This window comes from Trichosurus vulpecula, chromosome 5, assembly GCF_011100635.1.
Source record: "Trichosurus vulpecula isolate mTriVul1 chromosome 5, mTriVul1.pri, whole genome shotgun sequence".
Classification (NCBI taxonomy): domain Eukaryota; kingdom Metazoa; phylum Chordata; class Mammalia; order Diprotodontia; family Phalangeridae; genus Trichosurus; species Trichosurus vulpecula.
The window spans coordinates 95,310,210-95,322,853 of NC_050577.1; the positions used below are offsets into that span (position 1 = coordinate 95,310,210).

Sequence of the window (12,644 nt, forward strand, 5' to 3'; positions counted from 1 at the left end):
GCCAGCTGCTAATTTTTCAAAAAGCCCTAAAAATCTGGGTTTGATTTTGACAATCCTTTCATATTATTTGAACCCCAATAATATCCAAAGCATCTAAACTGCTTTGTTCTACTCTAAAAATGCCCTTTCTGTGTCAGCAACTTCAAAGATCAGATAAGATTGACAAGGGGTATCTTTCCTGTTGGTGACAGGATGTCTGCAACCAGAACAGTGGGATTACTCTTCTCTTGATATTCTAGGGACATTTGCATCTTGGGATCACAGTCTCTAAGTGACACTGCCTTGTGTCAACCTAGAGCTTGGTTAAAGGAGGCAGACAGACTAGGTGAAATAAAAATTAGTATAGATTTATTCCCTTGGATCTAGCGGATACATGATCATGGAACCAGAAGCAAGCTTCTGATTAACTTGAACAAGAGAGAGAGAAGGTTTAAGTAACAATTCAGAGTTGCAGTTTATGATCTCCATATCAAAGAAAGGTAGTTCTCAGGTAAACGAATCAATTGACAAGGTAGGGTCACTGAGAGATGCAAATGTCTCTAGCCCACAGCTCTGGCTGCCAGACTTTGAGTCACCACAGACTATAGAGATATTCCTGGTCTTTGAAGTTGCTGAGGCAGGAAAAGGGGATTTTTATCATGGAGCAAAAGCGGTTTGGATCATTGGGGTTCAAATAATCTGAAAGGCTTGACACTTGTCAACTGTCTTGTTCAACTAAGAAACTTCCTTTCTTATGATATGGAGATTATAAAATTGACTAACACAGACATGCTGAGTTGGGACTAAAATATATATTTAAACCTTCTCATTCCTTTGTTCAGACAGTCAGAATTTATGCTCTGACTCATAGGTATAAGTAAGCTAGCTTCCCTAGCTTTAAGGGAATAACCAATATGAATTTGCATATCACCTAGCCTGTTTGCCTCCTTTAACCAAACTTTCAGGTCGAGAGTTTATTATTTTATTGATTGTATAGACTTTTAAAAGGCATGGAGAAAACATTAATAATGTAGATTAAACTTAAAAGTCTATCAAAGGTACATTTTTCCCTTGGAAAGCTGGCTGTGAAACATTTACCAGCATAGGCCTGATGCCTAGGGACTTGAAAGTAGGGCCTGAGGGAATTCTCTGACTATACAGTGTCATCTCCCCAGCAGGGTCACTGTCCCAGTGAAACTGACATCTGAGCAATTTATTTTTGGTACCCCCTGACCTCCCCTTTCTGTACTTTTCTCCATGAATTTTGGCCAGGAAAGCATCCCTTCTCCTCCAGGAACCCAGGGTCCTAATACTGTCCCATTTCTACAGTCAGAGAGTAAAGTCATCTAAAACACTCACAGGTAACTCCTACAAAAATATTAATGTTGCAGTGTGTTATCATCCTGCCCATAAAGCATTTGTCCTCTAAAAAAGAATGTCAGGGAGAAGGCAATGCTTAACCCAAAAGAATGATCTACCAAGGAAAGTATTTCAAGAAAAGGAAGGGTAACATGTAAGAAGACTTTTGCCTCACTCCCTTTCCTCCACCCTGAATAAAAGGCCTCACTTTATTTACTGTTCACTGGCTGGTCTGATTTTTTTTGTACAAGTTAACAACATGCATGAGCAAGGCTTCTTTCCAGACCACCATTTGCTGCAGGCTGGTTGCACAGGTACATGGGAGTCAAGCAAGGTTTGAACATGGCCTTGCAAACCTACTCTTACATGCCCAGTCTTCAGAGGATTGTGATGAATCATGGGAAAAATATCTCCCCTCTGAGTTCCTGTTGTGGATAACTGCTGTCAAATACATATTTATGACAAGGCAGATATTGAAGAGGTAAAAACCTAGATTTTATTAATAAACTCAAGCATAGGTTCAGGTCTCCAAGAATCCCCCATCAGAACTCTAACAAGGCTTCTTGTAGCCAAAGTTACACCAGACTGACAGAGGAATAATTCTATTACATACTGTAGTCTGGGACAAACCTCTTGGGGCATAAAAAGGAAGAGAAGGTAGATTCCTAATCCTGTACTTCCTTCTATCTTATAAATGTTGAACAAACTTAGGTACTTGTCACAAATCGGTGTGTTTTGGTCCTAAAAGACTGCACTATTTATAAGCAATGAGTGTCACTTTATATTGAGCCTTACCCAAAAGAGGGAACTGAAAGGCAGTGTGAAATGGTGAGTAGAGAGCTAGCCTCAGAGATAGGACCCAAGGGAACAAGGAGACAAGGATTTCTGGCAGAAGGACACAAGACCCATCTCTGACTGTGACCCTGGGCAAGTCACTTAACTTCTCTGTGCTGCAGCTGTGAATTGCAGAGCAGGTGCTGACTTGCACTGGGAGAAAGAGTTTCCTCAACAGGAAATCTCTAATCTCAATGGAAACCGCTGATCTGGTTTAAAAAATATTAGGGGAAGGTGGTAAGTGCAAGTCAACGTCAAGACACGTGATGATGTCAGTGATCCTCTCTGAGAAAGAGGGTTGAACAACAACAACAAACCCAGATCTCTTGCCCAGCACAGAGACTAAACAAAGAGGTAAAGTACCGAGAGGTTTAAAATCTCAGCCTACCCCTTCTTCTAAATTAGGGGAGGGGGAACCAGAGGCAGCGCACTCAGGGCTGGCCAGAGGCTCAGCAGCAGCGTATGGCAGGCCAATCCTGACCCTTGGGCAGGTACAGAGGAGAGACGGGAACGAGGCCAGGACATGGCCTGGAGCAGGTGGCTAAATGTCAGGTGGTGGGAACACTTGAACCCAGCCCCAGCTGACTCTCCAGAAGGGGTTTTGTAGATGTAAGAGAGGGAGACTTGCTTCCCTTCCTTTACCCTCAGCTCAGTGGAGGTAATCACTAGATAAAATCACAGATGATTAGGTATCAATGTGTTAAAAAAAAAGTTGTTAACATGTACCCTTTGGTATTATTTCTTTAAGAAGTGTAAATACATTTTTTTGCTTGAATTACCTGGAGGGAAGGAAGAACTCAGTTTCCTCAATTGAGGAAGTACAGTTATTTTTATCCCTAAGGCAAATAAAATGGAGATAGGAGAATGAACATGTTTATTTCACAGTAAAACTATAATATCTGCTTGTCAATATTTTAAGTGCTTTTGGACATGTAGGAGAAATTTAAGTAAAATGATGGAAATTTTTATTTAAAAAATTTTATTTCCTTGTGTCAATCAGGAGACATACCTGGTCCTTCCAGTGATAAATAGCTAAGATGGCCAACAGCGCAGGCAGCAGGAGCCAGGCCTGTCTGAGGTTACCTCTTGGAGGAAGGAAAGATTAATCTCTACAGCTCACAACCCCTCCCTCCTCCTCTCCACCGCTGGCCAGGTTTGCCCAAGTTGTCCATAGTAGAGTGGCAGACACTCTATCCAGCAGCTGGAGAGTCAGTTCAAGAGAGTTCCAGAGACAATGGAGAGAGCAGAGACACAGACTCTCCAGAGAGACATAGAGAGAAGCCATAGACCCAGAGCACAAACAGCTTCAAGGACTGGGAACTTTACCAGCAGAAACAAGAACCAGCTACCAGCTCAAGGGGAGTGTCTGGAGTGGGAAGGTGAGGAGGGGGAGACTGTGTGAGCCCAGGGGAGTAATCAGTTCAGCAGAGATGCTGAACCCAGGCGAAAACTTTTGGAAGGCTTTACAAAGAGAGGCATAGGCAGCTGAGTGGTGCAGTGGACACAGTGCCAGGCCTGGAGTCAGGGAGACTCACCTACCTGAGCTTAAATCTGGCTTCAGACACTGACTGACTGTGACCTTGGACAAGTCACTTTACTCTGTTGACCACACTTTCTTCATCTGTAAAATGAGCTGGAGAAGGAAATGGCAAACCATTCCAGTATCTGCCAAGAAAACCTAAATGGGGTCACAGAGACTCAGACACCATTGAACAACAACATAAAGAGAGGAGAGGAAGGACATTCCAGGAGAAGTTGTCCTGTTTAGGTTTGTTCCAGTCTCACCTTCCAACACCTCTCACTCAATGACTCCTGGCCAACCATCCAACATTCCTGTCTCCCTAGAAGCTCCAACAGGTGAACAACCACTTTTTTGCCCCTGAATAGAAAGCTTTACTAAGGGGCTGCCCCCTTCTTCTCTGGAGCCTTCATGAAAGCTCCCTCTTACCTGCACCCAGGGATGCAGAACTGTCACCCTTTTAGCTAAGGCAGCCCCTTCATTTCAGGTGAATTGACTTTGCCCATAATTGAATAAAAAGGGTTTCCCCTCTGCCATAGCGTTAAAAAGCAAAACATTTCCTAACATGTCTACACCTTGGTCCCCTAAACCTTTTCTAAGAAGCACCTGGCTGAGTTATCTACAGGGAAAGGAATCCTAACACTTAAGAGCGACCTGAACCACTTTCTTGGGTCGTATAGACCCCCCCCCCCAACCCCCCTCGAGGAAGCAGAAACCTCAAGGCCCAGGAGACTGCCTACAGAGTATGGAATAAGGGAGGGGTGCAGAAGGTCAACGAGGCCTAACTCTAAAAATGGTCCATCTGTGTAGGTTCATTGAGGCCAAACCTAAGGAAATACTAGAATGAAGAGCCTGCCCCCCACTTAGGGCAGTGCTGATTCATCAAAGATAGAACTTCTTAAACCTGGGCCACCTAATACTGATTGTCATGGGGATGATGGTAGAAATGATGCTTTAAAAGGCCATTCCAGGATTCAACAGTGCCAGATGCCCAAGGGGAGGACAGGAGAGGGAGAGCCCTGGGAATATGATGAGAGGGGGCCCAGTCTCCAACCTGCTCTGCAATCAAATGAGTGGCCTGTTCAAAGCAATGGTCCAGCAGGACCCATAAGGAAACAGATCCTCCTGTCAGGGCTTCGAGTTTGGCTGCCACAGGGGGCTCATCATTGACATCACAAAGCCAAATCCTGAAGAAGCACCTGTTGCTGCTAGGGCAAATCTCTTGCTTTGAAGTAGGGGAAGAAGGCCAAGGTCTTCAGTGTGCTAGTCAGAGGCAGGTTGACAATCACTTGGTCCAGTCCTTGAAGACCCCAATGGAGATCCCGGCTCTTGGTCGACCCTTACCTCTGGGGACATTGTATGACTGTTGCTCAGATACCTTCATCCCTAGTAATTACTCTCTTGAATGCAAGGCCTTGTTCCAGATGTCAGGAGAGGGCAGTGTTGGAAAAGACTTCTTTCTAGGTGAAAAATGACCAGTGTAAGAAAAGTCAGATTCAGATGAAGTCTCAGGAATTAGGGGGTCTCACCCTTTTTCTCCCAGTCAGAACTCAACTGGATCACTTTGTTCTGATGGGAGATCCCAGGCAGAAGAGATGAGAGATGCCTGCAGAGGTCGGGGTGAGGAGGGGCACATTCTGTCTGGAAGGATGGAGATCAGAAAGAGAAGTAATCTTTGAAAGATCTAACCGAAAGAAGACTGAGCTTTTTAAAAAAACACCTTTAGCCAGAGAATGGGTCAGGTCTTTAATTAGGTCAGACACAGTGATGGGAGATGGTGAGAACAGACTGTCACACAAACACACACACACACACACACACACACACACAGAGGCAAGGTGTTTGTGCATGTAAACTAATCTAGCTAAAATAAAGTTGAACGGCAGCCTTGAAGGAGAAAGGAAGACCCTGATGGTTCAGAATGATTGGAGGGAAGGTGGAAGGGCAGGCAGTCCCATCACTTTCCCTTGAGAAGGGTGAGGGTTGCAGGTTGTTTGAATACACATTGGATTTTGATCTTTACCAGTACCTAAAAGAGAAAAAGCTGATGCCTCAGTGGGCAGAGCACTGGGCCTGGAGTCAGGAAGACCTAAGTTCAAATTCAGCCTCAGACACATCCTAGGTGTATGACCCTAGACAAGTCATTTAACCTCTGATTGTCTGACAAAAAGATCCACTGGATCCACTGGAAAAGGAAATGGCAAGCACTCCAGTATATTTGTCAAGAAAACCCCAGACACCACTATTTTCCATGGGGTCAGGAAGAGTGAGAACCTATTGAACAACAGGTATCTAGAAGGGCCACTTAATTCTATCCCGCTTACTGCCTCCCTGAATCACCTCCCAGAACCCAGCTTGTACAGTGTAGCTAGGTGGTACGGTGGATGGATCTGAATGGACTGAACCTCAAACCAGGAAGACTTGAACCCAAAGCATATACTAGCTATAAGACTCTGAACAAGTCACTTGACCTTGTCTGTCTTAGTTTCCTTATCTACAAAAGGTGGGGGGTGATAATAATAGCACCTACCTCCCATGGTTGTTCTGAGGATCAAATGAGATAATATTTGCAAAAGACTTTTAAAATATTTATTTCTTTATTATTTTTTTTCCAATCACATTGTAAAACATTTATTTTTAACATTCTTTTCTTTAAATTTTGAGTTCCAAATTTTCTTCTTCTTTCCCCTTCCTTCTCATTGAAAAGGCAAGAAATTTTATATAGATTATATATGTACAATCATGCGAAACATATGTCCACCTCAGTCATGTTGTAAAAGAAAATATACCAAAAAAACCTTTTTAAAATAAAGAATTCTTTGCATGCATACGCCATCAGTTCCTTCTCTGGAGGTAGACAGCATTTTTCACTGAAAGTTCTTCAGAATTGTCTTAGATCATTGAACTGCTGAAAATAGGTCATTCACAGATGATCATCACACAATATTGCTGCTACTTTGTCTAATGTTCTCCTGGTTGTGTTCACTTCACTTTGCATCAGTTCATGTGAGTCTTTCCAGGTTTTTCTGAAAGCATCCAGTCTCTCATTTCTTAAAGCACTATAGAATACCATCACAATCATATATTACAATTTGCTCAGCCACTCCCCAATATTCTGCAAATATTAAAGTGCTATATTAATGCTAGAGAGTAATGTTATTATTAGCTAGCTAAACAGAAGCTCTTAAAACAAGGGGCCTGGTCCAGACGACCCAGAAGGAGCTACACTTCTTCAGAGGCATAACTACGCCTTTTTTGTCTCAGAGAATGTTCCAAAGGTTGTAACACTGCCAAACCTGCTATGTACGTGCAACATTCCTCCTCCTCCAAGCACTGACCTCACTCTGGGTCACCTCCTGTTCTCTATCTCTATCAGGCAGTGTGGTAGCCTCCTCTTGGAGTCAGAAGACCAGGGCTCCGAGTTGACACTGACTAGCTATATATTTTCCAAAAAGTTAACCAACAATTTTGAGTCTCAGTGTATCTGTCTGGAAAATGGGAATAAGGATGAGAGCACTACATGCTTCATAGAACCATTGTGAGGAAATTGCTTTGTAAACCCTGTGAAACCTATATCACCAGGGTCAGTTTTTAGGATGCAATCCCCAGACTGGGAGGAAGAGAGGCTTTCCTACCTGTGCAAGGAACAGAGGGGATCCGAGGAGAGAGGTGGGTACTGGGACTGTGAGATGGGAAGAATTAGGATCCAGATTCAGGGATTCAGAGGAGGGAGAGGCTTTGTAAGGGTTTCCCCTAGCCATCATAGAAGGCTCAGTGGAGCGAGAGAGCTACAGAGTCCTAGAAAAGTTCTTTCCAGGTCAGGAGTAGGATTTTCTTCAGGAGTAGGATTTTCTTCACCTCTGGCATCAGTGCCTCTTGCCCTGCTTACCGTCCTGGAAAGGACACTCTAAGGTGACAGGCTGTGGTCCCTCTATAATCTGCCATTTACCCCCTAATGTCTCTGTCCCATTCTAGGCATCACTGTGTGGGACAGGGATAGGCTGCAGAGAAATGTGACCACAGAAAAGCAGTGCAAGACTGACTTTGACATCATCACCTCTGATTCTATTCATGAGAAGACCAATGCCATGAATATCACTGCAGAGCTGAAAGCAAGTGTCCTGGGGGGGCTGGTAGAAATAGGAGGCTCTGCCAAGTATTTAAATGACACCAAGACATCGCAACAGCAAGCTCGGGTCACTCTCAAGTACAGTCTGACTACACAGTATTCCCACCTCACGATGAACCACCTGGGATATCAGAATATTGCTTACCATGATGTGTTTGATAATGGAACAGCCACCCACGTGGTCACTGCAGTGCTCTATGGGGTCCAGGCTTTCTTCATGTTTGATCAGAAAGTTTCCAACAACGAAAATGTAAAGGATATAGAAGAAACATTGAAGGCTAAAGTAAAGGATATTCCCCAAATATCAGCAAAAGTAGGGGGAGAGATAAAAATGGAGGACAGTGAGAAAAAATCAACCAAGGAATTCTGGTATAAGTTTTGTGGGGATTTTGTCCTTGAGACCAATCCAGTGACTTATGAAGATGCAGTAAGAGTCTATGTCTCCCTTCCTAAGCTACTTAGGGTTCATGGGGTGCCCCTCCAAGTCTGGCTGTACCTTCTGGAGGAGCTGAGCTCCAAGGGTGCCAGGCTGGTTCAAGGGATCAGCATTAGCTTGGTGTGGGATGCCCAGGACACTCTGGAGAAGTTATCTCCAGATAACTTATATCCAGTAAAGTTATCTGAGTATGAGAAGAGGTGTCATGACATGCTTGAGGCACTAGGAGTCTCAGTCTTTTCTACAATCAGGGAAAAGGTCAGGCTATTCCAGGAGCTAAATTGGCAGCACAGACTGCTTTTATAGAAGGAAATAGCCAAGGCCTTCCCTCAGATCCAGGCAGGTAGAGCAGAGGAAGATGAGCTAACTAGGATTTTAACCAGGGAAAGCCAGTCCCCATTCAGCACTAGGAGGCTCTCAGAGTTCCTGGATCAGAAGCTCTAGGAGATGAAGGTGGTCAAGTCCTACCTCACCCTTCTGAAGGAGGTACCAGTCATAACTGACCAGAATGAATTGGATGATATGATACTAGGCTCTCCCCACAGATTTGTCCTGGTGTTTGCACTCACCTCCTTGCAAGAGGAACCCTACTTAGCAGATTGGAAACAGTGGCTACGGAATCCAGAATCATTCAGTCCTGACTGTGAGCAAAAGACAAATTCCTCCTGGATTAAGAACAGAGAGACAAGGGGAAAAGCAATACAATTGGCAGAATCCTTTTTAACATTTGCCAAGGCCAATCATTCCACTGAGAAGACCCAATTCATTGTGGCATCTGTCCCAGACCAGGAGAACAAGGAGGTCTCCATTTACCTCTATGAAAAGGGACTGCTGGGCAGCACCAACTTTAAGGTACCAGTCAAACCTCCCCCTCCTCAGATTGGTGAGGTCACACATGAATGTGTAACACTCACACTGACCCCAGCATCTGGAAAGGAGAAGAGGATCACTGGCTATCAGACAGAGTACCAGGTTGTAGGGGAAGAGGGCTGGTCCACCATCCCTGTGCCTGGAAAGTCAGAGGTATTCAAAGTGAGTGGCCTTGAGCCTAGCACAGAGTATGTGTTCAGGTTTGCTGAGGTGTGTGAGGTAGGGATCAGCGAGAGCAGTGATATGAGCCTTGCTGTGAGGACACTTACCCCAAGCTGCCCTCCCGGGAAGCCAGAAGATCTTGTGGTGGGACCACAGTCTGTGACCCTGCACTGGCAGGGTCCAAGTGTTGGTGCAGCAGGAGTCAAGATCAAGGAACATAGAATAGAGTACACAGAGGTGACTGAAGCTGTGGGTGAGGAGAAGGAAGGAGAATGGCATGAACACAGCACAGGAAAAAAAGAGATGTCCTTTGACATTGGCGGACTGACACCTCAGACTGTATACAGATTCCGAGTTTTTGTTGTGTATGATGGAGGCTGCAGCAGTGACAGGAGTGGCCCAGTGAGGACCCTCTCTTCGAGAGAGGCTGTTTGATCCTCAGTTATGAAGGTGACTAATGGCATATTACCCCAAACATCTTGACATCTTCTGACAACTAAAATTCTTTTATATCTAGTTATCACTTTTGGCTCCTTCATAAAGACATACAGTTCTTGAAGGATGCAGAGCCCAGTGGCAGGAAGCCTTCACAAACCATTTCTTCCTAACCATGGCTTTCCTAACCAGATCCCAAGTCTCCTCTAGGATTACTCCATCATTAACCCAACCCCAACCAAGCAGTTTGAGGGAGAAAAAGGAAATAAAATAAAAGACCTGAGAAGTTATGGTTATTTAGAAGGAGCAGAGAGATGAAGAAATAAACTATGCAGATGTTGGGGTTCTTTAATAGAAATTTGGAAAAGTTTCACATGTAAGCCACTCCCTATTTTTAGAAGAATCCTTAATACATCTAGAGTCCCTGTTAGTTTGGGAATGTGAAAATGTATTGTGTTTAAATCAGTTTGTTCCCTGAACAATTGTGTTTGATATACTTGGAAAAGGGAAGGACTGAAAAAAAGCAGAAAAATTTAGGAGACCAAATAACTTGCCTGTCCCCATTAGGGGAAAAAAAAAAGGATGCTCCTCTTTTCCCCTGCCTTTTTTCTTTTCTATACCTCCCCGATGTAGTTTTTAATGTTTTTCTCCCCTAACCTTCATGTATAACATAAAAGGGATTATCTCATTCATGGATGAAATCTGAGGAAGGTGTTTATATTTTTATTTTATATATAGATAAATGTATATATAAATAATATTTATATATATTTTATTTTGTTAGACACACTCTCCCCATGCCCCATTCAATAAAGGTCAGGGGCTCCTTATTACCCCCAGGATCCAAAGTAAAATCCTCTATTTGGTTGTTAAAGCCTTTTATAACATGAGCCCTTCCTATTTTTCCAGGATTCCTCCACTATATTCCCCTCCATGTATTCAGCAATCCAGTGACCTGACCTTCCTGTACTTAGCTTTTTCACTGACTTGCATCCCATTCTCTTCTGACCCATTCCTGGCTTCCTCCAAATTCCTCCAAAGATGCTAAAGTTGTACCTTTTGTAAGAAATCTTTCCCCTTTGCCCTTACGGCAAGTGTCTTCCTCTGTGATTATCTCCACTTTATCTTGGTCATGTCTTTTTTGCACAAAATTGTTTGCATGTTCCCTCCCACTGCAGACTGTGAGTTCCTTGAGAGTCTTTTGCCTTTCTTTATATCCCCAGTGCTTATTAAGCACAGTGCCTGGCACAATGTAGACTCTTAATAAATGTTTCTTGACTATTTCATCCTGTGGTTTCATTTTCACATGAGTGCCCAAGTCCAGCTGTACCTGATTAGATAACAGTGCCATTCAGGTTATCTACTTCTCTTCTCTAATATTTGCTGACAGCAGATAAATCATGTTTGTTGGGAGGGTGAAAATAGGAACTACAATCATTTCATTACCTCAACCCTTAACAACATGGTGACCTAACTTTAGAAAGAAAATTTAGGAGACCAAATAATTTGCCTCGTCCCCACTAGGAAAAAAAAAAAAAAGAACGCTCCTCTTTTCTCCTGCCTTTTTTCTTTTCTGTACATCCCCCATGAAATTTTCAATGTTTTTCTCCCCTAACTTTCATGTATAATATAAAAGGGATTATCTCATTCATGGATGAAATCTGAGGGAGGCGTTTATATTTTTATTTTGTTAGACACACTCTCCCCTTGCCCTATTCAATAAAGGTCAGGGACTCCTTATTACCTCCAGGATCCAATGTAAAATCCTCCATTTGGTTGTTAAAGCCTTTTATAACATGGGCCCTTCCTATCTTTCCAGGATTCCTCCACCATATTCCCCTCCATGTATTCAGCCATCCAGTGACCTTGACCTTCCTGACCTTCACTGGCTTTCATCCCATTCTCTCCTGGCCCATTCCTGGCTTCCTCCAAATTCCTCCAAAGATACTAAAGTTGTACCTTTTGTAAGAAGCCTTTCCCCTTTGCCCTTACTGCTAGTGCCTTCCTCTTTATCCTGGTCGTGTCTTTTTTGCACAAAATTGTTTGCGTGTTGCCTCCCACCGTAAACTGTGAGTTCCTTGAGAGTCTTTTGCCTTCCTTTATATCCCCAGTGCTTATTAAGCACAGTGCCTGGCACAAAGTGGACTCAATAAATGTTTCTTGACTTGACTATTTCATCCTGTGGTTTCATTTTCATATGAGTGCCCAAGTCCAGTTGTACCTGATTAGATAACAGTGCCATTCAGGTTATCTACTTCTCTTCTCTAATATTTGCTGACAGCAGATAAATCATGTTTGTTGGGAGGGTGAAAATAGGAACTACAATCATTTCGTTACCTCAGCCCTTAACAATATGGTGACCTAACATTAGAAAGACCCCAACTACTTTGAAAGGAAAATCAAATAAAACAAACTCTGGATAAGAGACCCTGCAGTTTTGTCTAAAAGGACTTTTTCACAATTTCACGATGGTAAAGCTATGTAGTCACATCCCCTTGTCCCCGGTCTTTGAACCAGAAATGTCTTCTCATTCCAATTAGCTGAAATATTCCCCCAGGATCTTTCCCTTTTTTCCTTGGAATGATTATCCTTTTCTCTAGATAAGGACCACTGGGTGGGGATTTCCCCTATTGTGGGAGTTTTAAGGAGCTGTCAAGAGAAAGAAAAAAAAAAAAACTCGGAGAGAGAACACAGGCAGTGGGATCTCTCCCACAACTTTCCCTCACCTCCCACATCAGCAGTTCCCCTCCTCAAGTCTATCTGTCCCTCTTCCCTGGGACTCTGGCACAATGAAATCCAAAGTGGAAAGAGGCAAGTCATAAGGCTGTGGCTTCTTGGGTTTTGTTGTTTGTGGTTAGTTTTTGCTCGGGTGTCTCTACTGTACTATACTTCTGTACTATACTTTCAAGGGCAGAATTATT

At 43.4% G+C, this 12,644-nt stretch overlaps 1 protein-coding gene across 1 annotated transcript; it reads left to right on the forward strand.

The window, feature by feature from the left end:
- The first annotated feature begins 1,597 nt into the window (after nt 1-1,597).
- Nucleotides 1,598-9,723, forward strand: LOC118850938 (stonustoxin subunit alpha-like). The gene is given in 3 exon segments (XM_036760552.1): nt 1,598-1,652; nt 4,847-5,080; nt 7,667-9,723. Coding segments are annotated over 3 exon segments (2,346 nt in total).
- Nucleotides 9,724-12,644: the final 2,921 nt, after the last annotated feature.